General features: G+C 41.8%; 1 protein-coding gene across 2 annotated transcripts in view; it reads right to left on the bottom strand.

The window, feature by feature from the left end:
- LOC124005628 (mitogen-activated protein kinase kinase kinase 5-like) overlaps positions 1–24664 on the bottom strand; it is a 34869-nt gene extending 10205 nt beyond the window's left edge. The window contains exons 1-18 of one of the 2 annotated variants that reach the window (XM_046315056.1): positions 24139–24664; positions 23816–23955; positions 22854–23041; positions 22374–22542; positions 18176–18282; positions 17713–17883; positions 17175–17287; positions 16599–16758; positions 13321–13471; positions 12832–12936; positions 12425–12477; positions 10514–10609; positions 9762–9846; positions 8828–8961; positions 7899–8026; positions 2025–2161; positions 1597–1702; positions 1270–1427 (exon numbers count right to left, since the gene is read on the bottom strand). In XM_046315056.1, the coding sequence (XP_046171012.1) occupies positions 1270–1427; positions 1597–1702; positions 2025–2161; positions 7899–8026; positions 8828–8961; positions 9762–9846; positions 10514–10609; positions 12425–12477; positions 12832–12936; positions 13321–13471; positions 16599–16758; positions 17175–17287; positions 17713–17883; positions 18176–18282; positions 22374–22542; positions 22854–23041; positions 23816–23955; positions 24139–24469 (2532 nt within the window). In that variant the 5' untranslated portion in view covers positions 24470–24664. The remainder of the gene's footprint in view (positions 1–1269; positions 1428–1596; positions 1703–2024; positions 2162–7898; positions 8027–8827; positions 8962–9761; positions 9847–10513; positions 10610–12424; positions 12478–12831; positions 12937–13320; positions 13472–16598; positions 16759–17174; positions 17288–17712; positions 17884–18175; positions 18283–22373; positions 22543–22853; positions 23042–23815; positions 23956–24138) is intronic. The other variant, XM_046315058.1, reaches the window with a different exon arrangement.
- Between the last annotated feature and the right edge of the window lie 2783 nt (positions 24665–27447).

Here is a 27447-nt window from a genome sequence, read left to right as displayed (position 1 = left end):
AAGATAATGTTCTATACACTGATCTTCACAGGAAGCCTACTGATCGTAACAGTTTGTTGAGGGCTGATAGTTGTCACCCACTTCCCTTGAAAAATAGTTTGGCCCACAGCCAAGTCTGTCGAATCAAAAGAATTTGCAAAAAACAATCAGGTTTCGACAGAAATATGGCCGAGACGCAAAGAAAGTTCAAGGAGAGGGGCTACAAAAATGATCAGATTAATATTGCCATTGAGAAAATTCAAAACAAAACATGACCCTTTTCAAGGTCAGTCTCGCAAAAAGACGCATTCTTGTGTTCTAACTACCCGCTGTTCAAAGTGCTCTGAACAAATTAAGGGAATCGTTCACAAACATTGGCACATTCTAAAATCCGATGAAAGTCTCGGTAATGTGTTTTTGGACCTTCCCTTGGTCGTATTCTCGCGGGGCAGAAACCAATTGTTACACTGATTTACCACCCCAAGATATTCCTGAACAACGTCCATTTGCGCCCCTACTGGATGGAAATTACAAGTGTAATGGCTGTGCTCAATGCAATGGCACTTATAAATGTAGATCCTTCAAACACCCACAAACAGGGAAATCGATCCCAATCAAAGGTGTTATTACGTGCTCCACTATAAGGCAGTTATTTATCTTATAACTTGTCCTTGTGGTAAAAATTGTGGGTTAAACAAAGCGTGAATTAAAAGTACGTATCTCAGAGCATCGTAGCACCATTTAGGTGCAAAAACTTGACTTACCCAGTTGCGGCCCACTTTTTGGAGGCAGGCCACTCGATTTCGTGTCTGCGTTATATTGTCATTGAACATGTCACCCTCCCTAGGAGAGGGGGTGACCTTGATAATTTATTGTTAAATCGAGAGGCTGCCTGGATCTTTAACTTAAAGACCCTTGCTCCCTTCGGTCTCAACGTAGACTTTGATCTGAAGTCATTCTTGAGATTATTGTGACTTTGCCATTGTAATTGTTTGTAAGCTTGTGTAGTTTAAAATGAATCTATGATCGTATGCTGTCCATTTATTTTTTGTATGCTGTTCTTTGTATGCCATTTTAATACTTGAGAATTAACCAATGATATTAGGCCACTCTTGGCCATGATTACAGACACCAGTGTGTCTTTTGACACTACATAAACGAGTCATCCCGCAGTGTTTGTGATTACACCCCGATGAAGACAGCTTGGCTGTCGAAACGTTAGTAATTACATTTTTGCATCTGAGCTCCTAGAGTGTGCGGCTCTCTTTTATTTTCTAAGAGAAAGATTACCTTAAACATGGCTGCCTGTGGGCTGCCCAGCTCGTGGAAGGGTGGTTTCCCCGTGGCCATCTCTATGATGGTACAGCCCAAGGACCAGATGTCTGCAGGCTTCCCATAACCCCGCGGGCCCTGGTCGATGATCTCTGGAGCCATGTACTGCAGGGTCCCTAAGAACACCACACAGAGACATTTAGACACCCGCCTACACAAACATGTAGACAACACATGTAAATAATATTCATACCAACAAAGTCAAATATAAATGGTCATATGCAAAAAGCATGGCCACATACCCAACCACACTCATACACAAGCATCAAACATACACCCACACACCTGTAAAGGTCTCTGTGCAAGGGTTGATTCCCGCCAGTCGTTTCGAGGTGCCAAAGTCAGAGATCTTGAGAACACCACTGTAGGTGTTAATCAACACGTTGTCACCCTGTGAGAAAATGACTTGTTTCTTACACCAGATACTCTTTCCCCACAACACATTGTGACACATTAGTAGTTGAGTTAAGCAACATACACCAGGTTCATGCTCAGTAGGCCACAACGTAGCAAAGCGTTTTGAAAAGAAAAAACAAAAAGGAGCGTTTCTTAAGTCCAGGAAATGCCTTCCTGTTTCACTCCATTTTCCTCCGTTTAGTACCGAATGAACGCAACTAATAACTCTGACCGTGAGAATTTAAATCCGCTATGGCATTGGTACTTTAAAAAAAAACACAAAAAAAATGTTTTTATTTAGCAACAACAAACCTCACCTTGATGTCTCTGTGGACTATCTGGTTGTCATGGAGATACTTAAGCCCTTCCAGGATCTGCCTGGTGTAGAAAATGACGGTGGCCTCGTTGTCTTTCAGGGGTCCCCATTTGGAACGCAGGAGAGAGGACAAGCTTCCTACATGGGAGAGATGACATTGGAATGGGTTACGGTTAGATATGTAAGGGATTCTATTTATGATTTGCAACACCTGTGGGCCTCGTGTCCCAGTTGCGATGTAACTTAAGCATTACGATGACGTACCAGATGCATCATTATATACATGAGCCAACTTGTTTCCCAAAGAACCACCCAGTGAGAACGTTCGCTTAGTGCCTCGTTATACCATGTGTCAACACTGTTAGGATCAGATATCTCCATTCAAATCTTAACATTAAAATGATTCCACAATACTGACCAAGGATCAGCCCGTAGAGAGTTAGCCTATTTTCAGACGTAGGTGGTACTGAGGCAGCTTTATTATGCTTACCCAATGACAATGCACTACATCACAGATTGGGCACATCGTTGACCACGTTGTCACACGTCATGAAAAACTTGGTCGAATAGCCTAGTCGAAAAATATAACTCAATTGATGGAAATAGCCTACACAGACCCATGTAGGCTAAGCATCTTTTAATGCAGTCATCTTGGTTTTCATTCGAAGCATAATTGTATTCTTCACTTGTTAGTAACAATTTCAAACACTTTGGCAACTTTGTATTTGTAGTCAACTTAGTTCTGAAGGTAACGGTAGTCAAAGTCAGACAGAAAAAAAAATGAAGATGTTTATGCTGTTTAGCGAAAACCTGTGAATAAAGTGAGGCGAAAGGACAAAAGAAATGCATATAATGATGCACGTTGGCTGAGCTATGAGTGGTCTGGATCACTAGATGTGCCACATTACTAACGAAGGAACTGGGAATCACCTCGGCTACTAAAGAAGGTTCTAACGATGATCTTAACGTTACGAAGGCTCTGGGAAACAAGGCCCCGAATATACACAATGATTAAATGTCAGAAGCTGAATTAAAACATTCATTTTTAAAGTATTTTCACTTTTTTTTATTTTTAAACACTGGTACATCAGTGACTTTATTGCATTGTGAAATCCATTTTTCTCAATCACTGTGATACTGGAAACACCCACACTTCCTGTGTCATATTCTGCCTGCAGCTATAGCACTGAATTAGACACACACATGCACGCATTCAGACACAAACACACACCAAAAAGACTTCCAGACTTCCTGGAAACATTCTTGCACTGGCTCTATGCACACTCACTGGACTCTACCCCCACACTCAAGCATACTGACACGCCAACACACACACACTATTCTGTTTATTATCTATCCTGATTGCCTAGTCACTTTTACCCTTACCTGCATGTACATATTACCTAAATTAACTCAACTACCTCGTACCCCTGCACATCGACTCAGTACCGGTACTCCTTGTATATAGCCTCGTTATTTTATTGTGTTAACATTTCCTTTTTTTGCTATTTAGTTGTAATTTTTGTATTATTATTATTTATTTTTTTAACTCTGCATTGTTGGGAAAATGTTTCTAAGTAAGCATTTCACGTTATAGTCTACACCTATTGTATTCGGCTTGACTGAAACATGGTTTAAGCCTGATGAACTTACTGTGTTAAATGAGGCCTCACCTCCTGGTTACACTATTGACCATATTCCCCGCGCATCCCTCAAAGGCGGAGGTGTTGCTAACATTTACGATAGCAAATTTCAATATACAAAAAAAAAACACTGCGTTTTCATCTTTTGAGCTTCTAGTCATGAAATCTATGGAACCTACTCAATCATATTTTATAGCTACTGTTTACAGTTCTCCTGGGCCATATACAGCATTCCTCACTGAGTTCCCTGAATTCTTATCGGACCTTATAGTCATGGCAGATAATATTCACATTTTTGGTGACTTTAATATTCACGTGGAAAAGTCCACAGACCCACTCTAAAAGGCTTTCGGGCCCATCATCGACTCAGTGGGATTTGTCCAACATGTCTCCGGATCTACTCACTGCCATACTCATACTCTAGACCTAGTTTTGTCCCGTGGAATAAATGTTGTGGATCTTAATGTTTTTCCTCATAATCCTGGACAATCGGACCACCATTTTATTACGTTTGCAATTGCAACAAATAATCTGATTAGACCTGAACCAAGGATTATCAAAAGCCATGCTATAAATTGTCAGACAACCCAAAGATTCCTAGATGCCCTTCCAGACTCCATCCACCTACCCAAGGATGTCAGAGTACAAAAATCAGTTAACCACCTAACTGAGGAACTCAATTTAACTTTGTGTAATACCCTAGATGCAGTGGCACCCCTAAAACCAAAAACATTTGTCATAAGCAACTAGCTCCCTGGTATACAGAAAATACCCAAGCTCTGAATCAAAGCTTCCAGAAAATTGGAACGGATATGGCGTTTCACTGAACTGGAAGTCTTCTGACTAGCTTGGAAAGACAGTACCATGCAGGATCGAAGAGCCCTCATGCTGCTCGTTCGTCTTATTTTTCAAAATTAATTGAGTAAAATAAGAACAATCGTAAATGTATTTACGCAAAGCTAACTAAAAAGCAGCATTCCCCAAGAGAGGATGGCTTTCACTTCAGCAGTCATAAATTCATGAACTTCTTTGATGAAAAGATCATGATCATTCGAAAGCAAATTACAGACTCCTCTTTAAATCTACGTATTCCTCCAAAGCTCAGTTGTACGGAGTCTGTACAACTCTGCCAGGACCTAGGATCAAGGGAGACACTCAAGTTTTTTAATACTATATCTCTTGACACATTGATGAAAATAATCATGGCCTCTAAACCTTCAAGCTGCATACGGGACCCTATTCCAACTAAACTACTGAAAGAGCTGCTTCCTGTGCTTGGCCCTCCTATGTTGAACATAATAAACAATGTGTACCAAACTCACTAAAAGTGGCAGTAATAAAGCCTGTCTTGAAAAGGCCAAACCTTGACCCAGAAAATATAAAAAACTATCGGCCTATATCGAATCTCCCATTCCTCTCAATTTTTGGAAAAGGCTGTTGCGAAGCAATTCACTGCCTTCCTGAAGACAAACAATTTAAATGAAACGCTTCAGTCTGGTTTTAGACCCCATCATAGCACCGAGACTGCACTTGTGAATGTGGTAAATGACCTATTAATGGCATCAGACCGAGGCTCTGCATCTGTCCTCGTGCTCCAGGTCCTTAGTGCTGCTTTTGATACCATCGATCACCACATTCTTTTAGAGAGATTGGAAACCCAAATTGGTTTACACGGACAAGTTCTGGCCTGGTTTCGATCTTATCTGTCAGAAAGATATCAGTTTGTCTCTGAGGATGGTTTGTCCTCTGACAAATCAACTGTTAATTTTGGTGTTCCTCAAGGCTCCGTTTTAGGACCACTATTGTTTTCACTATATATTTTACCTCTGGGTGATGTCATTCAGAAACATAAAAGGTTCACTTTCACTGCTATGCGGACAACACACAGCTTAACATTTTGATGAAACATGGGGAAGCCCCAAAATTGTCCTCACTGGAAGTCTGTGTTTCAGACATAAGGAAGTGGATGGTGGCAAATGTTCTACTTTTAAACTCAGACAAAACAAAGATGTTAGTTCTATGTCCCAAGAAACAAAGAGATTTTCTGTTGAATCTGACAAGTAATCTTGATGGTTGTACAGTCATCTCAAATAAAACTGTGAAGGTCCTCAACGTTACTCTGGACCCTAATCTCTCTTTTTGAAAAACATATCAAGACTGTTTCAAGGACATCTTTTTTCCATCTACGTAACATTGCAAAACTCCGAAACTTTGTCCAAAAATTATGCAGAAAAATGAATCCATGCTTTTGTCAATTCTAGGTTAGACTACTGCAATGCTCTACATTCCGGCTACCCGGATAAAGCACTAAATAAACTTCAGTTAGTGCTAAACACACTGGCTTCCTGTTAAGGCAAGGACTGATTTCAAGGTTTTACTGCTAACCGACAAAGCATGGGGCGGCAGGGTAGTGGTTAGAGCGTTGTACTAGTAACTGGAAGGTTGCAAGTTCAAACCCCCAAGCTGACAAGGTACAACTCTGTAGTTCTGCCCCTGAACAGGCAGTTAACCCACTGTTCCTACGCCGTCATTGAAAATAAGAATTTGTTCTTAACTGACGTGCCTAGTTAAATAAAGGTCAAATAAATTTTAAAATGACATGGGCTCGCTCCTACCCATCTTTACGATTTTGTCTTGCCATACATACCTACACGTACGCTACGGTCACAAGATGCACGCCTCCTCACTGTCCCTAGAATTTCTAAGCAAACAGTTGGAGGCAGGTCTTTCTCCTATAGAGCTCAATTTTTATGGAATGGTCTACCTAACCATGTGAGAGATGCAGAATCGGTCTAGACCTTTAAGTCTTTAATGAAGACTCATCTCCTCAGTTGGTCCTATGTAGTCTGGCCCAGGAGTGTGAAGGTGAACAGAAAGGCACTGGAGCAACAAACCACCCTTGCCGTCTCTGCCTGGCCGGTTCCCCTCTCTCCACCGGGATTCTCTGCCTCTAACCCTATTACAGGGGCTAAGTCACTGGTGCTCTTCCATGCCGTCCCTAGGAGGGGTGCGTCACTTGAGTGGGTTGAGTCACTGATGTGATCTCCTGTCCGGGTAGGGCCCCCGCCCCTCGGGATGTGCCGTGGCGGAAATATTTGTGGGCTATACTCAGCCTTTTCTCAGGATGGTAAGTTGGTGGTTGAAGATATCCCTCTAGTGGTGTGGAGGCTGTGCTTTGGCAAACGTGAGTGGGTGGAATTAAAGTATGCTCCCTCTAATTCGCTCTCTCTCGCTGAAGACCTGAGCCCTAGGACCATGCCTTAGGACTACCTGGCCTGATGACACCTTGCTGTCCCCAGTCCACCTGGTCGTGCTGCTGCTCCAGTTTCAACTGTTTTACCTGCGGCAATGGAACTCTGACCTGTTCACCGGGCGTGCTACCTGTCCTAGACCTGCTGTTTTCAACTCTCTAGAGACAGCAGGAACGGTAGAGATACTCTGAATGATCGGCTATGAAAAGCCAACTGACATTTACTCCTGAGGTGCTGACCTGTTGCACCCTCTACAACCACTGTGATTATTATAATTTGACCCTGCTGATCATTATGAACATTTGAACATCTTGGCCATGTTCTGTTATAATCTCCACCCGGCACAGCCAGAAGAAGACTGACCACCCCTCAAAGCCTGGTTCCTCTTTACGTTTCTTCCTAGGTTCCTGCCTTTCTGGGGAGTTTTTTCTAGCCACCGTGCTTCTACACCTGCATTGCTTGCTGTTTGGAGTTTTAGGCTGGGTTTCTGTACAGCACTTTGTGACATCAGCTGATGTAAGAAGGTCTTTATAAATACATTTCATTGATTGATGTGACAGTTTCATAATTAGGGGAGTAGAGAAAGATGAGCAAGACTGGAAGTATTGATGAGAGAATGAGTGAATACAGTACCAGTGTGTGAGTGGTGGAGAGAGATCGAAAGAAGGAGAATGAGTAGAGAGGCACAACATCAACCGAGAAGTGAAGACTGAAACCATTAGCTGTATGGCAGTTTAGAAAGGTAAAGCAGGACAAGATTACCAAAACTTCCGTCAGTGAGAGAATGAATGAATACTGTACATACCAAGTGAAGGAATGATAGAAAGACTTGTCTAAAGACTACACATTTGTAGTAGAGGCACAAAAGTTGAAATTAGAAACAGTGAATAAACTGGTTCTTTGTGACCTGGTTTATGGGACCATAGAAACAGAATGAGATTTAAAATAGAATGAAACAGATTCTATTTCTATGCACTGTACCTCCAGGAACCTCCTCCATAAAGATCTTGATGAAGCCGTCCTGACTCATAGAGCCCAGGTACTGAACGATGTTCCTGTGCTTCAGCCTCTTGTGCAGAGCCATCTCCTCATGCAGAGGCTGGGAGTAACTGAGATTCACACGCAGATGGGGGGAGAACCAACAGTCAGCATTGGCACTAGATTAGCATAGCATTAGCAAATGGGACAGTGTTCGTCTGCCGTTATAACAACATTGCCACGAAACATAAACAACGTTAGTGCTGGCTGTGCCGTCATTGAAAAACAACATAAAATTCACTCCAATATTGCAGTTGCGCTGACATGGTGTAGCTGTGACCTTTGCGTACTGTATGAATTTGATGAGAGCTTTACAAGCACCCGTCATGTGCTGCTTCAACCTATGTGGCCATTAATTCTACAGAGGAACTAAGTACTAACATTTCTTGAACTATGGGGCTCAGCTCTTAGTCGAGGTCGAAGGCTCGTAAACAAGGAATGGGGAAATCTAAATAGACATGCATCTCTTCAGGGAGTAGATTCCAGTGTAGCTATGGGGACACATGACATTTGGCATGCTGAGGAAAACATCTGCGCGTTCATTATTCTCATCATTAATCATGAACCGTTTCGCTCACATTGTATTACACATATTAGGCTAAAATAATAATTCGGATTTATGGTATCATGTGCAAAGAAAAGCAGCCTGGTCCCAGATCTGTTTGTGCTGTCGTGTCAACAAGTATGGTCATTGTTTGACAATACAGCAAAACAGAACTGGGACCAGGCAACAAAAAAAAAGGGGAAATGTAGCCTGGTCCCAGAACTGTTTGTGTTGTCGTGTCAACAAGTATGGTCATTGTTTGACAATACAGCTAAAACAGATCTGGGACCAGGCGAAAAAAGAAAAAGGGGAAATGTGTTTTCCATACGTGCTGTCTTTCTCTGGGATCTCCTTGATGGCGATGCGGACTTGGTTGCTCAGGTCCCTCCCAGCATACACCACGCCATATGTTCCTTTACCCAGAACAACCTTGTCTCCGTTTTCACTGGTCTCATAGATAAACTGCAAGTCGTAAGGGAGGTTTAATTCAACAGGATGACGGGTGTGAAACTAAATGTGTGTGTGTGTGTGTGTGTGTGTGTGTGTGTGTGTGTGTGTGTGTGTGTGTGTGTGTGTGTGTGTGTGTGTGTGTGTGTGTGTGTGTGTGTGTGTGTGTGTGTGTGTGTGTGTGTGTGTGTGTGTGTGTGTGTGTGTGTGTGTTTCATTAAAAACAACATCTGTCTAAGAGAGTGTGTGGGTTAGAAATAGTGTAAAGAATTTCACAAGCAACCACAACAGAAAAGGTTGAGTGAGAGCACAAAGCAATGGAAAGGGATGTATATTTAGAAACCTTCTGCTGCTCTGAACTGCGGTGAGCTGAAATACTATTTGAAATGATTTCAAATAGTATTTGAACCCAGGTTTGCTGGAGTGACATGCTGGACTGAATCCAATGGTCTGTGAATACCAGGAACTTAACACACACAAAAATGAGGGGTCGGGAATACGGTAACCATAGCACTACTTGGGCGACGGTTAAGGGAAACTTCTCGCCTATTGACCCCATCATGACAGGGCTTGTTTGTGTACTGGTAGGTGAGAAGGGGGTGTCAAAAAAAGAAAGGCAGGCTCGAGAGGGAGGATTCTACGGCCCTATCGCAATTTGTGTCTCCACAACTCCTTGAATCCTTTCTCCTCACCTCCTTTTCAACCGTATTTTAGGAGAAGGTCCTATGTCTCACCCCTCGAACCCTGGTTTCCAATGCATTTTAAGGAGAAGGAAAGAGGAGAGGAAATATGAATTGAGAAAGAACCTAGCTGACCTCCAGTAATCCTCCAGTGAGCTCGCTGGGGTACTCCACTGGGGATTCTGCCTGGGTTAGAAGAGAATTCACCATCTCACAGAACCTGATGGAGAAACAGCACAAACAACAAACTAAATCACGTGGAAAAGACTGTTCAAATACATGTGAGCATGTCGCATATCAGTCAGTCATATATTCATAGACCTCACAGGCAAATCATAGATAAGACCTGCAGAAACGTACACAAACAAATTCAGTACGCGGCACTGTTATCAATGTCATGAAGTATTAAAGGGGACCTTTCGATTGCCTATTATTCGCCTTTCACTGATTCCACAAACACTACTATGAAAACCACTTCCTACTTCCTTCTCAGAAAGTCTTGGATCACACCTGGGATTTACTGTATCCCAATACACAACACCTAGCTAATACTGTACTGTATTAGCAAACAATGTAAAATGCACATCCCTATCAATTCACACCAGAAGGGAGAGAGAAGCAGGCTCTATTTTCACTAGGCCAGAGTAAAATAAATATTAACAGTTGTCATGTCAACACAATCAAATCATGTGATAATGGTTGAAAGAACAGGCCCAATCTGTATGTAGGTTTTGTGTGGAGAATGTGGGGAATGAATCAATGGTTGATATGGTTGGTTGTTACACCCCTTCCTGCTAGACAGCTGGGCTAAAGGCTGCCTTTTGGTGTGTGTTTGTGCGTGCGTGCATGCCTATGTACAAGTGTGTTTGTACGTGTGTGGGACTCACCCCTTACAGTGCAGCTCGCTGGGAAAGCAGAGTTGGAAGTCATCCGAGTTCTCCAGGACATACAGGAAGCAGCTACGCTCGTCAAACTTGGAAACACTGTGCAGGTCAAAAGGTTAAAGAGGGGCATTAAGAGCTACACAACACTTCAAAGCTAACAGCAGCGCCACAATGAAATAACAACAAGTATTCTCAAAATACCAACGCAGGCAAACAAAGGAATATGAATAAAGATAAGGAAAGCCAACAGTGGCACATTCAATATGTGGCTCTCCAATGCAGAGAAGGATGTTTTCTTTCCATCTCGTATAGATTGAAATACTGATTCGTCTGAAGCAACCAGGTGACAGTAGGGCTGGGCGGTATGACGATATACATCGTGTGACGATAGACGTTTTTTTATCATTTCATATTATGCTCTAGTGTTTACTTCGTTGTGTAGCAAATCACACAATGCAATATTTTTCATCAAACGTGCCCGTGTGGAAGGAAATTTGCAACACAAACAAACATGGAGGGGAGTGAACGTGACACAGAGCACGGAGACACGGAGTTCGTACCTAAAAGAGGGGCTACTTCGGTCACATGGACGTGGTTTGGGTATGAAAAGTCTGGTACGGACTAGAAAACCGTCCTCTGCAAAATATGCCGCAGGCCGGTCCCGATGACAGGCTCAAACACCACTAACCTCTTTAACCACCTGCGTAAGAATCATGTGAAACAGTGCGGAGAGAGTCTACCGATGAGACCCAGAAAAGTACAGTCAAGTGATCAAAACAAACCCCCGAGTCAGACGTTGCAAGAGGCTTTTGCCCGCGGCACAACATATGGTAAAGCATCACGACGGTGGAAGGAGAGAACAGCTGCCGTTACAACTTACATCTGCAAAGACACGGCCCCAATATACACGGTGGAGAAACGGGGGTTTCGTGAGTTGGTGCTAACGCTCGACCCAAGGTACCAAATGCTAATTGATATGTGACACGTATTAATGCCAAATTAACATGCAAAACGGGCAAGACCCTAAAATGATTTATTATATATTTTAGGCCTCTATTTATTTTGTTTGCAACATCAGTTGAAGTGATTTCTATTTACCTTTTTAGATTTTATACATTCATATTTTGTTACATGTTTAATTGAACATTTTCACAAAGGTTCTAAATAAAAGGAGAAATAATCAAACATGAGTAAGTACCTTTTATTTGTTGGGTATAATTCTAAATGTAATAAGAAATAGGCCTTTACATGTAGTCATTTTATATCAACTATTTATTCATTGAATTTACAGAAAATATGCTATATCTTGATATGTATCGTTATCTGGATATGAAATGACCTATATCGGGATATGAGATTTTGGCCATATCACCCAGCCCTGGGTGACAGTGTTGCAAATATAAACTGAAAGAAAATAAATCTATCGCCCTGGAGGCAGTTCGGTAGGCAAAACAAGGGTAAAGTACACAGTGACCTCCACAGCCAAATAGACACAGACACACACACACACACACATCCAGTCAAAGTCGTTGAAAACAACACAGACAAAAACACCCTGATGGCCAGTGGCCAAGTCCACCAGACAGATAGTGTTTAGACTCAGTAGACCGCAACCTGGCTTCAAATACTATTTGAAATGCTTTCCAATACTTTAGCTGGGCTAGATTGATTGAGCTTGCCTGGCGCAATGGAACCAGTAGAGTAGTCGCAAACCTGCAAACTCTGCCCATCTGGAACTCCAGGCAGGCTAAAGGAAACGCTGAAATAGTTCAAAAAGTATTTGAGCCTAGGTCTGGTAGACTAGCCCTGGTGATGTGTATGGGCTGCAGGCGTGAACACGACACACCCACACACCACAGAGCCAGGAACTCAGCCCAGAAATATTAGCACACTCTGTACTGTCTGTTACCGTACCTCACTCCCCGGATTTGCGCGGCTGGGAAAGTCCACTGGGCTTTCTGGCCTTTCTATGGAAGGGAAGACATGGCAAACTGTCAAAATGCTGACTCAACAGTCTAAACACACACACTAAGTGTGCACTCGCCTGCACACACAGGCGGGTGGCACACATCCTCATTAGGTGATTACAGGGATGTCTTCTTTCCCGTCACCGACGTGGTGCCGTTTTGAAAACACTCCACGCCTATTCTGGTTAAACACACCATTCCTGACCTACCAATTCCTATGTCTTAACAGGTTGAAAACTGTAGACCTGTACAGTATAACTCAGTAGTTCAATATCTACAAGGCGGTAGAGGGGTCTGTTCACCTGGTCCCAGATCTACTCTTACGGTCACTGTCATGCCGAACATGGTCTGTACCTTCAGGGGTGTGATGTGGTTGAGCCGAACCGTGCAGCTGTCATCCTCCTCACTCACACACACTATAGTGGGCTGGAGCACTTTGGTCTGTTCCAAGATCAGAACCTGAGGGACGGCAATGGTTAATGGCAATAACAGTTTTTGGCATTAAAAGGTTACTTTTCCAAATACTTTTGCTACTGTACAATGTCAACATGACAAACTCTCCCGGCAGGGTGACGGCAAGTGCCAACATCATTAGCAATTATCTGACCATGACCGTGCAGTTCAATGCATGTAAAAGCATTTTTTTTTTACTGCACTGCATTTGAATGCCCAGAACTGTTATATACTAGGCAGAGAGAATCTATTGAGGTCTCACAAAGCAATGTGGGTTTGAGGAACTGGGAGTACTTGGAGCGGTAGTGTCTGACAGAGTGACTTGGAAACATGCCGCTATGCTCTAACTAAATAAAGCTGAATGTACTGGGAGCTGTGGTGAGGACTTACTGGGCAGCGGTCAGTGGAAACAGTGGGCTTGCAGGCTTGCAGCAACAGCTCCATCCAGAAGTCCACAGTCTCCTGTTTAGACGGTTTCACCTCCGGGGGCTTGGTGAACTGATGGTACAAGATGAACGTCTCCATGATCGAGCCCACGTACCTCAAAAGAAAGATGCAAATAAGTATTTGAAAATCAAAATCAAAGTTCAAAACATTGACCTTAAAAGAGTGTCATACCAAACTTTTGCTTAGGGGAAAGGTGTCCCCTAAATGACCAGGATCTTTAACATTAGAGGTCCAGCATAGTCAAAATCATGTTTTTCATCAAATGGATGATATTTAGATGAAACCAAATCAAAGTAGGATGAACAAAGTAGGAAAAATGACAGTTGCTGGTACATTGATCAAGTCTGATCATGAAGTTACTGGTCCCCTCCCCCCGTGTCAAACACTTGAATTCATGTGACATCACATAAAGCCCTCAATTTAATACACCAATGGTAACGTCTTATTCTCTTGCCCAATTTAAATAAGTACCGACTCGTAACCATCAGCATAGAAGGTGTGGTTTACATAGCTAGCTAGTCTACTGGTGCTAAAATTTGACTGCAAGGTGACATCAAATTACAGGTTCCTCCTATTCATCTATGCAAAGATAATTTTAGGTTCCCCCTTTCATCTGTGTCTGGTGGTTGCGAGTTACTGGCTAGCTAGTTCTTCAGCCAGCATGGAACAAAGGGGGGGGGGTCGTTCAAAACTCAGACGCAGCTGTCATGTCAATATTCGAGTGTTGGACTAGTAACCGGAAGGTTGCAAGATCGAATCCCTGAAATGACAAGGAAAAATCTGTTGTTCTGCAGTATTTTGTGGGTTAACTGACTTGCCTAGTTAAATAAAGGTAAAATAAATGTTTAAAAATCGGTCAGTTCTGCTGCAAAACGCAACAGAAGACACATGCCAAATGGGAGATCCTGACATCATTGATAGTCATGGTTTATGAATATGGTCTGGTAGTCAACATAAAAACACACACATACATACATATATACACACACACACACACACACACATATATATATACACACACACACACATATACACACACACACACACACACACACACACACACACACACACACACACACACACACACACACACACACACACACACACACACACACACACAGTTGAAGTCAGAAGTTTAAATACACTTAGGTTGGAGTCATTAAAACTCATTTTTCAAAATACTCCACACATTTATTGTTAACAAACTATAGTTTTTCCAAGTCGGATAGGACATCTACTTTGTGCATGACAAGTAATTTTTCCAACAATTGTTTACAGACAGATTATTTAATTTATAACTCACTGTATCACAATTCCAGTAGGTCAGAAGTTTACATATGCTAAGTTGACAGTTCCAGAAAATGAAGTCATGGCTTTAGAAGCTTCTGATAGGCTAATTGACATCATTTGAGTCAAATGGAGGTGTACCTGTGGATGTATTTCAAGGCCTACCTTCAAACTCAGTGCCTCATTGCTTGACATGGAAAAATCAAAAGTCAGCCAAGACCTCAGAAAAAAAAATAGTAGACTTCCACAAGTCTGGTTCATCCTTGGGAGCAATTTCCAAACGCCTGACGGTACCACGACCATCTGTACAAACAATAATACGCAAGTATAAACACCATGGGACCACGCAGCCATCATACAGCTCAGGAAGAAGATACTGGAGGAAACAGGCACAAAAGTATCTATATCCACAGTAAAACGAGTCCTATATCAACATAACCTGAAAGGCCGCTCAGCAAGGAAGAAGCAACTGCTCCAAAACCACCATATAAAAAGCCAGACTACGGTTTGAAACTGCACACGGGGACAAAGATTGTATTCTTTGGAGAAATGTCCTCTGGTCTGATGAAACAAAAATAGAACTGTTTGGCCATAATGACCATTGTTATGTTTGGAGGATAAAGGGGGAGGCTTGCAGGCTGAAGAACACCATCCCAAACGTGAAGCACAAGGGTGGCAGCATCATGTTGTGGGGGTGATTTGCTGCAGGAGGGACTGGTGCACTTCACACAATAGATGGCATCACGAGGTAGGAAAATTATGTGGTTATATTGAAGCAACATCTCAAGACATCAGTCAGGAAGTTAAAGCTTGGTCACAAATGGGTCTTCCAAGTGGACAATGACCCCAAGTATACTTCCAAAGTTGTGGCAAAATGGCTTAAGGACAACAAGGTCAAGGTATTGGAGTGGCCATCACAAAGCCCTGACCTCAATCCTATAGAAAATTTCTTTGCAGAACTGAAAAAGTGTGTGCGGGCAAGGAGGCCTACAAACCTGACTCAGTTACACCAGCTCTGTCAGGAGGAATGGGCCAAAATTCACCCAACTTATTGTGGAAAGCTTGTGGAAGGCTACCCAAAATGTTTGACCCAAGTTAAATAATTTAAAGGCAATGCTACCAAATACTAATTGAGTGCATGTAAACTTCTGGCCCACTGGGAATGTGATGAAAGAAATAAAAGCTTAAATAAACAATTCTCTCTACTATTATTCTGACATTTCACATTCATAAAATAAAGTGGTGATCCTAACTGACTTAAAACAGGGATTTTTTACTTGGAATAAATGTCAGGAATTGTGAAAAACTGAGTTTAAATGTATTTGGCTAAGGTGTATGTAAACTTCCGACATCAAATGTATATATTTTATGAGGCATACCCAGACCTCACCCTGTCCAGTTTCAACTGAAATTGTCCAAGATGAACTAGCTACAAGATGAACTAGCTAGCTAACTTCATGATCTCACTGCAACACTGCTCATTACATCCAAATTGCTTGTCATAAGTATTTCAAAGAACTGTCAGTCAAGGCAGGCTCCCCCCGCTCAGCCTATTAACTACCCGCCCACTCAGCCTGTCTTTTCAGTCTTACTGATAGTTAGACATGAGAGAAGAAGTGCATTTCCTCAAGTTTGGAGTATTTTTAAAATCGTGAAAAAATGTAAAGGCTATTTTACATTTAATCCAGATGACTGTACTTGCCCTTTAACAGGATATTTTGAAATGTGGCCCCTCATCCTGGTTTCTAATCATCTCAATCTCAAAAAGCAGGTTCATATAAACATCAGTGTTATTGAGGAATCTGTTAGAATGATATGCTCATATATTTCACATCAAGAATGCCTGCCTGGTCCCAGATCTGTTTGTGCTGTCTTGAATGTTTGCAGTGACAATGACCATAGGATCTAACAAGATGAACTGTGACTCCTCTCACCACATGGGTGCATTGAGCCGGTAGAGTTTCTCTGAAGCCTCGATGACCTTCCTGTGTTCGTTGGCTAGGATGCTGGCTCCCAGGTAGAAGCCTACGTCCCAGTAGTCCTGCATCTTCTCCAAGCTGCCCTTCCTCCCCAGCAGGCTGCTCAGGGTCACGCCTGGAAGCACACACAACAAACACACACGGGCGCAGACAGACAGAGGTTGGATAGTGAGAATATTATATATTTTTTCCCTCAGGCTAACAGTATGGCATCGAAATGTAACGAAAGAAGACATGACACAGAAGCCCAACGAGAATAACAGTGACATGCATTAATAAATCATGTAGGGGTGTAATTATTTAGTGTCCTTATTCAGACTGTTAGTAATGATGATAGTGATTGGCAGGGAGTAGGACTGCACCAACAATTAGCCCACATTCACTGTGGTTGATTACCGGCATGGATAAAATAAAAAAAACAAGGCAATTGTAGTTTACTTAAGCAATTATACAAAACAAAACATGAACACACTAGTTCACTTTGACAGGCTACTGATTCAGGGCAGTAGAGTGTCGGTGAGAACAACGTACCTATCTTGCGCAGCTCGATGGAGGTGTCAAATTCGTGGCCGGCAGCCATCAAGAGGACAACGTTGTTGATGCCGGAATGAAGGGTTTGCTCTGTCTCAAAGGCTTTGCCGTACCTGGGGGAGAATTTGTGAAGGGAGATTAAAATGGATTAATTAATAAACATATATTGCTGCCTAGTCAATGAGCTGACCAAACAATGTTTTGCTTAATAACGTATCATATAGGATCAGGTATGTCAGATGTCATAAGCCTAACACAAGGCGTCATGACTGTTTATGCCATTGCCATTTCTTAATTCTAACAGTGTTATGCAGCCTTTATGACAGAGGACTCAAGTAAAGTGTAACTGAAAAGGATGGAGGGAACTCAAAGGAATAACATAATAGACTGATGTCGAGCCCTAGTAAGGAGGACTTGACTGGAGTGAGTGAAGGGATGCTGTGTGTACGGGGTAGATATTAGGACGACCGACGTCAGAGTGACTTTGACACCAACTCCAAGACTGTACTAATATGGACACCGTAATGGAAGGTCTCACCAGTAGCAGGCCTGGTCTCGACTGTGATGGTCTTTAAAGCCTGAGCTCATGAACATGTCTTTGTAGATACGGCCACAGAGGCAGTGCACGTCCGACGCCACCCGGTCACCTGACTCCACAATGGGCAGAATCACCTCCAGGGCCTTGGCACGGTCACCTGGACGATTCCTCCTGAAGGTCGAGGATTAGGAAACATTATGACAGATGGAATCCTCAGAATGAACAGCCTGTGTCGTGCTGAAAGTTAAAGTGTCGGGTAAATTTCTTGAAGAAAATCTGTGTGCTTGCTTCAGTCGTCTAAAATAATAAAGATAGGGGGAAAAACAGTACGGTGCTTTCAGCAAGCCCCCTAATTAAGTGTTCAAATGGGGGTTGGCTCCATTATTTCCTTTTATGATATCATGTGAAAGACTATCGTCAAACAGAATATGTGAGCAATACACAAGTGGAGGAACAATGGTACCTGTTTAAAGCAAATATGTAGTGAAAATTGATATTCTGCTGGGAGGCCACCAAGCACGTGGGCAAGTTGTTCAGGCTCTCTACCAGTTTGATAATGGCATCGTAGTCCTGAAGTCAGAAAGAGGACTGGATTAGAGCAAACCCTTTACCAACATTACAATGACACCTCTGATTTCAAAGCATTATAAATTAGGCATAGCTGCAGACACCTTTAATATTTTTAAATAGACATACAAAGTGAAGATCCTCCCTCAAATTGATTTACTTTAACCCCTGCAGTACTTGTTATACATGCATGTAGGGTTGGACGTTGTCAACCTTTGTTCAAACATGATTAAGAAGCCGTGACAAATGGTGATATAAAATGAATATCCCCTTTATTTGCCATGCCGAAAATATACACAGCACCAATCAAAAGTTTGGACACAACTATTCATTCAAGGGTTTTTCTTTATTTCTACATTGTAGAATAATAGTGAATACATCCACACTGTGAAATAACACATATGGAATCATGTAGTAACCAAAAAGGTGTTAAACAAATCAAAATATATTTTAGATTCTTCAAAGTAGCCACCCTTTGCCTTGATGACAGCTTTGCACACTCTTGGCATTCTCTCAACCAGCTTCACCTGGAATGATTTTCCAAAAGTCTTGAAGGAGTTCCCACATATGCTGAGCACTTGTTGGCTGCTTTTCCTTCACTCTGCGATCCAACTCATCCCAAACCCTCTCAATTGGGTTGAGCTCGGGTGATTGTGGAGGCCAAGTCATCTGATGTAGCACTCCATCACTCTCCTTCTTGGTCAAATAGCCCTTAGAGTCTGGAGTTGTGTTGTGTCATTGTCCTGTTGAAAAACAAATGATAGTCCCACTAAGCGCAAAGCAGATGGGATGGCGCATCACTACAAAATGCTGTGGTAGCCATGCTGGTTAAGTGTGCCTTGAATTCTAAATAAATCACTGACAGTGTCACCAACAAAGCACCATCACACCTCCTCCATTCTTCACTGTGGTAACCATACATGCAGAGATCATCCGTTCACCTACTCTGTGTCTCAAAGACAATGCGGTTGGAAACAAAAATCTTAAATTCAGCCTCATCAGACCAAAGGACAGATTTCCACCGGTCTAATGTCCATTGCTCGTGTTTCTTGGCCCAAGCAAGTTTATTCTTCTTATTGATGTCCTTTAGTTGTGGTTTATTTGCAGCTTGAAGGCCTGATTCACACAGTCTCCACTGAACAGTTGATGTTGAGATGTGTCTGTTACTTGAACTCTGTGAAGCATTTATTTGGGCTGCAATTTCTGAGGCTGGTAACTTTAATGAACTTATCCTCTGCAGCAGAGGTAACTCTGGGTCTTCCTTTCCTGTGGCGGTCCTCATGAGAGCCAGTTTCATCATAGCGCTTGATGGTTTTTGAGACCACACTTGAAGGAACTTTCAAAATTCTTGAAATTTTCCAGATTGACTGACATTAATGTCTTATTCTCTGTCAATTCTCTTTGCTTAGTTGAACTGTTCTTGCCATAATATGGACTTGGTCTATCACCAAATAGGGGCTATCTTCTGTATGCTAACCCTACCTTGTCACAACACAACTGATTGATGCAAATGCATTAAGGAGGAAAGAAATTCCAAAAATTAACTTAACAAGGCACACCTGTTAATTGAAATGCATTCCAGATGACTACCTCATGAAGCTGGTTGAGAGAATGACGAGTGTACAAAGCTGTCATCAAGGCAAAGGAAGGCTACTTTGAAGAATCTCAAATATAAAATATATTTTGATTTGTTTAACACTTTCTTGGTTACTACATGATTCCATATGCGTTTTGACAGGTACTGTATATTTGTTTACATTTAGAATAGTCCTTACAGTTTAAAAAATGGACACTAAAAAGTCTGCTGAAACATATTTTAGTAGCCTATAACTCTCTGTTGGAGCTGTGGCATAAAATAAGTGTCTGTGTGTGCCGACATATATTATGGGTTGTAAATCATGAAGGGTCCGGCTGCAGAGCACGCAACAGCCAGAAGAGGACTGGCCACCCCACATAGCCCGGTTCCTCTCTAGGTTTCTTCCTAGGTTTTGGCCTTTCTAGGGAGTTTTTCCTAGCCACCGTGCTTTTACACCTGCATTGTTTGCTGTTTGGGGTTTTAGGCTGGGTTTCTGTACAGCACTTTGAGATATCAGCTGATGTACGAAGGGCTATATAAATAAATTTGATTTGATTTGATTTGAACTCTGCTGTCCACAGAACTGGATAATTATTCAATGATTTGCCTTTTTGCCTAATCTTCCTCTCTTATTAGGCCTAGGCTTCATTCTATATGAAGGTAGGTTCTGTACATTGCTAATAATAGGCTATTGAAGTAGGCCTATTTTATTTTTGTATTTGTATATTTTATTTTACCTTTATTTAACTAGGCAAGTCCGGTTACTAGTCCAATGCTCTAACCACTAGGCTACCCTGCCTACTCCACACATGATTTCTTTCATAAGCTTTGCTCAGCTGTAAGTTTCCTTTTAACTTCTCATTAGAATTTTCACATCAAACTATTGTTTGCACAATTTCACTTCTTGTTGCCTGTAATATTTGCCATTCAAAATAAATGTTGTAGAAAATCACCTATAGATTCTGACTTTCACAATTGTTCCTATTTGAAAGCTGTAACTTTAGGACATTAAAACACTTTATTAGAACAGCCTACTTGGGAAATATATTTTATAACTTTAACTTGTCCTAATGCTTTTGATAGGCTATTTTAATTAGTAGGATTTGGCTTTTGGCCGTTTGGTTCACAACGGCAAGTAGGAGGGATGTATAACTTATTTTAGACTAAGGTTTGTTGAAACTACTAATTCTAGTTGTCTATCTTGCTCTTGTATGAGCTACCTCTCATTGTTACCTTAGGACCATCATGTTAAGTTATTCAAAAACAACTTGAAACTGTCTGAGAAGTCTGTTAAATAAATGTATTGTTTGATCAGTAGTACAGCGGGAGGAGGCGGGAGAAAGCCAACATGCATAAAAACAGATGTCATATTCAAGTCAAATGGAGCGACAATACAACATTTGGATTTTAAAATAATTAGACACTGCATTGTCCCCTATAAAAAATAATGTATAGGCTTCGGCTATATGCTCATTGAGAAAGAAAAAAATATATGTTTCTGAAAGGACATTCTGCGCTGCTTTGGTGAAAATCTACATTGTTCTTTTGCATTCTGTAACTTCTTTAACATATTTATTGAAATAGGTTATGCAGGCTATAGCAAAGAAATAGCCCACTTGGCATGGCCCTGCTGTGGGCTTCCCAGTCCGCTCTTTACTGCGTGGAGCCAATCAAGTTGAAACAGGCTATACATTGTCTGTCACAGCACGATGTCATCACCATCAGCGACAGCTGTCAATCGTCTTCGATATCCGATACTATCGTAATATCACCCAACCCTAAAAGCTCTTGCCTACAACTGAGACCCCTGATAAGATGACTTTATTTTTTACTTAGAATGACCTTGGAGGGCTGCTATCTAATCATTGTTAGCATTCAATCCCCTTTAAATATTGGTATTTGTGTTCACAGAGAAAGAGCATTAATGTTTCAATGAAGGTAGTCAACCAAACACAGGCAACCATCATGCAGACTGTAGATCCGCCACACTAACACACAGGTTTTAAAAGGTAGATTTGGCGATGCATGAAGTAAACTGCAGAGTTGGGACAATTTCCACACCAACTAAAAGTATGATGCACGAGGCTAAACTTCTCAGCTATTTTGGTGCCGCAGCTATAACATTGCAGCAGTTACTCTGTGAGTGAACTGTCATGCGTCCCGCTTATCTGCAATATGGGTGGTTCACTCTTCTGCTCGTGGTAACTTCATATCGCCGATTCTCTGTTTAAAACACCACAAAGCATTCCACAGTCATAAAAGTGAGCCCATGCCAAAAATACATCTACTGCCCAAACACAACAGCCACCATAAAATAAACAAGGGCATTCTTAAAACTGGCAAACACAGAACCACTGAGCACTAGGTCGTGTTCATTAGGCACCAAATGGTAGGGACTACCTGGACTTGTCCGATAAGAAGAGCTCGTTTTCATTTTCTATTACACAATGCTTTGCTACGGTGTAACCTAATGAACATGATCCAGGTCCCTGTCCCTCACTCCCATAGCTAAGCCCACCTGGACATCCCGGTACGACAGCAGTAGGTTCATGATGATGTCTGGGCTGAGCAGCTCCACCGTGTCAAGGCGCTTCTGGATGCGACCCAGCTCCAGACTCAAGTCCTGGCCACTGAAGCGCTCCCGAGCCGTGCGGATCTCGTGCCGGATGGACTCCCGGAAGTACTCACTAATAAGAGAGTCAGTTTTACCCTTACGCAAGGCACTTAACCCCTGAAAATGCTTGTGATCGAGGGGCATATGTTGTATATAGCACAAATGACTGATAATAGCTCATGTCTAACTGAAAGACATTTGCAGTTGGGCAGTCTAGACATTTCCAAGCTTAACCATGTACTTTATTTGCAGCTACTGTCCTACCCAACCAAGCTATCGAACCAAGCAGATGGGTTGAGCAAAAAAAAAACGAAGTGAATGACACAACGTGGGAGTCATAAGAGAATATTTAGACATGCAGAGTGGGAGGCATGGCAGGCTGACCTGGCATGAATGTGCACATTGTCCAGCAGTTGGATGAGCCTCTCTACTAGTGGGGTAAGGAGGGGTTCCAGTTGGAAGCTTGGCTGCATCAGATCTTTGATGCCGTTTACGAGGGTCGCGTCGCAGGCAAACACCTTGCCCTGTGGCAACACTACATACGGGATGAACGTGTAGCTCCCACACTGGTCCTGAGGGAAGACACACATATGGGCATTAGCATACGAGCTCTCACTCACAAGCGTTACCTATATGCAACATACATAAACATTATGACCAAATCCCAGCACACAATTAGCAAACAGAAACATATACAATATTCACCTTGGAAGCACTGTATTAACGTGCATTAAAATATTAGGAAATGTTTTTTTTTTGCTTAATCCCATCTCTGCAAAAAGCTGTATAAATATAAATGAGGTGATGTTCCATTGTCATGTGCCTGCTTGAGGACTTATGACAATGGAGTACTCATCTTGCTACCTTATCCATTCCAGAGTGGTATCATGCTCTAACAGTGGTGCTGCTTTAAACACACATATCTACTAAACACACATATCTACTAAACACACACATCCGCTTGATAGGCCTAAGGAAATCCATTGCCCTATAAACCTATAAAATACTGCAATTCAACCTTTGTTCAACAATCCAGAGAAAACAACCTCAGGATCAATCTATATCAGGAAAATCAGGGCTATAAAAAGTCACAAATCCTTGTTAAATTATTTTTTTTTTTTTAAAGTACAGCAGTAGATATTGGCAATATTATACAACTGGTGGTGTGATTGTTGTGGAAATGGAAGGGACATCTTTATGGCACTGTAGCCTACTTCTTCCAAAATGTCACACCCTAAATTCTGTTTACAACCCAATTTTCCCCACAAGTGAGCTGGCAAAAGGCTCACTTGGTCCCTTCGTCAATCATATAATAATTGTAAACTCTCCCGATGCCCTGCGTGTACCTTGAGTGCTTGCAGGTCACTGTCCTGCTTGTAACAATACAGGATGATGTTATTGGTCATGCTGAAGCTCTCTCTTACGCCCAGGTGATAGAAGAGTGACTGCTGGCAGCAAGTGTCACTAATTTCCACCACTGCCACATCTGTCAAAAGAGAAGGGTCAAATTGGGTGTCGAAATTCGAAAACACCCGTGCAGCCCCAGTACACACTTAAAATACCTGTGTGTGCAGAACACACACCAACTTTTTGGCCAACAACTATTTAGAAGAATGAAGTAGTGTGGTGTGGCAAATGCCTTACTGACAGTCGACATGACTATACTTGCCTGCATTGTAGAATATATCAAGAATGTCAGTCGTCCCAAGCGATATCCTCTCGAAAGGAATTGTTTTGAACACCGCGTGCGTGTCCGCGCAGGCTTCTTTCACAGACTTCAGTGATAAGTTCTCTTCTGTCTGTGGCAGGGATGCATCCTCAACGACAATGTATACAACAGCAACAGCCCTAGTCCGGCTCCGGGGTGAAATAATGTGCTTATTCGAGGTGCTGAGATCAATAGCCAAAGGGTCCTGCCATAAACTTCCAGCTGATACCCAAACAGGATCCTTTCTCTTGACCTCGTGCAGGCTCATGCGCCTGCGTTCGGTGGTATACATTTTCCCAAATATTCAAGGACGCATATTCCAGTGTGTCATAGACAGTGCAGCTCTGTTCCTGTAAATCCCCCAGGTGCGTCTCGTCTCCAGTGACATTCCGAGAAGAGAACAGTTCCCTCCCTACACGCTTTCAACCCCTCCCATATCCCCCGCTGCGAACTCGCCCAACGTCCACACGCAAACTTCAAACACAGGACACGTTACAATATGGAAATAAACAAACGTCTTTCTCATTGGTGTAGCAATGTTAATGTGCACCTGAACATCGCATCCACTTTGGTATTTTATTTGGATCCCCATTAGCTGTTGCAAAAGCAGCAGCTACTCTTCCTGGGGTCCACATGAAACATAATACAGAACATCAATAGACAAGAACAGCTCAAGGACAGAACTACATAAAACATTTTTAAAATGCATATATATATGTAGCCTACATATCAAAGCATACACACAAACTATCTACCGGTAGGTCAAATTAACTGTTGGGTTTACAGAGGCTCCTCTATGACCTCTGCTGGCGTAGCCAGAAAATCGTTTGGTGGGCCTGCAGAAATGTTGCTATTGAGATACATTTGTCGTTTTATTGCTAATCTCATGCTATTCTACACATTTTGCTATGATGCTGATAGAAAATATTTATATTTTATATACACATTTTGCAGAGGAAGAAAGAAGTGTGTTTATTTCCATATTGTAATGTGTCGTGTTTTTTAGTTTGCGTGTCTCAGAGCTCCATGTCTTATCTGTCAAGTCCGTGCATAATGGGAGCACTGGCCAATCCATAAGTGATACTTTTGCCACCTTTAGGCCTGTAGAACTATTGTTATTAAACATCTATGTCCTGTTATACCCCAACCTGCTATAGCTGGTTTAGTAGGGTAGGACTGGTTAAGGCTTAAGTTTTTAATTTAGATTGAACTCTGTATTTTGAGTCTGTTCATTTTGTAAATGTGTAGATTATGTAAATATTCATTCATTGGATTTCATTAAAAAAACGGGACACCATGTTGCACTTGATCCTGCTTCTTACTGCCTATAAGGCTGCTTCAACATTGAGTCTCTACGACAGCATCAGAGAAAATTCGGCATTTTTCAAGCTAATTTCCTGCAATTCTACACATTTTGGAATGGGGCAGAGACTTTTTGTCGTTGCAGCTTTAAAGCTAATATCCTGCAATTCTACACATTTTGGAATGGGGCAGAGACTTTTTGTTGTTGCAGCTTTAAAGCTAATATCCTGCAATTCTACACATTTTGGAATGGGGCAGAGACTTTTTGTTGTTGCAGCTTTAAAGCTAATATCCTGCAATTCTACACATTTTGCCAAGAGGCAGAAAACCAGAACTGTGTTTTGTCCAAAAACATTTCAAGGGAAATACAACAAGTATTGATGGAGTACTATGGGAGCCTCCAAGACCCATGTTGCCCAGGGTTAAGGACATACATTGTAGAAAAGGCGATAGGCTTTATGTTATATTTGTTCTTAATATCGACATTAATAGTAGAATCATAGTGTTTCGCAATATTCTTTCCCAAAAAATGTATCAGGTCCACACAAAATTGCATTCAAGGGTAGAGCTTTCTTATTGGTCAATAAAAGACGACCATATCGTGGTCAAATTGACTGAGTTTCCTTTCGCTTCAGTACAGGTTAGCTGGCGTCACAAAAACGGTGTGCAAGGTTATTAAAGGGCAGCAGGCGGTGTGTTTTGGTTCTGGATGGCCATATAGCTAGCAACAATGACAAGAAACTGACATGTGGTGAATCCTTAGTGGCTCGTTTCAGCTCAGTTGATCTTGTTCTTAATACCATGTCTTATTTGAAAGGTGTTTTGACTGATGTCACATCTATGATATGTCCCCCAAAAAATGCTATCTAACCAACAACCTAAGGACGTATTTGAGAAAGAAACAAGTGCTCATTGTGCAACTTTGTGTTTTCAATAAACATTGGAGATGTACTATGTTGACAAATGCCGTCAAAAATCTATGCCAACCCCGTGTTTTGCCCCATAGTTGCGCACTTGTTGGTTTTGTTGCTAAACAATCAATCCCTTCTATATCCCCAAAGTAAGATTCCACAGCCACAAAGTCAAAATTTGCTACCAAAAAAATAAAATAGGTTAGCATTGCGGTTGTTAGGTTTAAATTAAGAGAAATTGTAGAAAAGGGTGGGGATTATGACTTTGTGGTTATAGAAACGAGTGACGACCAATTGACTGGGGCCAGCAAATATTGTCAAATTGACTGAGGCCAGCAAATCTTGTCGTGAAATTGACTGGGGCTGTGCGATTTCTACATGTTTGACATTGATTTCTACATGTTTGACATTTGCTGGCCCCAGTCAATTTGACAAGAGACAGTCTTTTGTTGACCAATAAGGCTGCACCATTAGAATGAAATTGCATCCCCCAATAACATTTTTTTTGGAAAATGTATCACTATATATATATATTAAGGACTTTCATGAAATTACAATGCAAAAATGTTACATCTAGCTAAAAAAAAATATTACATTGTATTGCATTACACCCTCTAAAAGTATTGATAGATACCAGTCTTTGGCCAAAATGTTCGATATGTTATGGTTAGCAATATTCATGTAATTTTTCATCTGGCAGTACCTCTGTGGCCCACACTTTGAGAACCACCAGGGATATTCAACTCTTAAACCTACGAGTCCGGAGCCCGCTGGCTTTCTGTTCTACCTGATAATTAAATTGCACACATTTGGTGTCCCAGGTCTAAATCAGTACCCGAAAAAAAAAATGCTGTGTAACTGGCTTTGAGGTCCAGAGTTAAGGTTGAGGGGTCTATGTGATACTATTACTCATGATATGACAGAACATTACACAAAGCAGAGCAGCATAGGACTGCAGGTGAGGCTAATAAACCTGAAATAACCGTGGTTATCAGAACTTTGGGTACAGTAGTCTGTAGAGCTTGCGAAATTTACCTCTGGTTTATAACTTGATGTG

Source organism: Oncorhynchus gorbuscha, linkage group LG19 (assembly GCF_021184085.1).
Source record: "Oncorhynchus gorbuscha isolate QuinsamMale2020 ecotype Even-year linkage group LG19, OgorEven_v1.0, whole genome shotgun sequence".
NCBI classification, from domain to species: Eukaryota; Metazoa; Chordata; class Actinopteri; order Salmoniformes; family Salmonidae; genus Oncorhynchus; species Oncorhynchus gorbuscha.
Note: the sequence above shows the minus strand (reverse complement) of the source record. Positions and strands in the feature narration are given on the sequence as shown.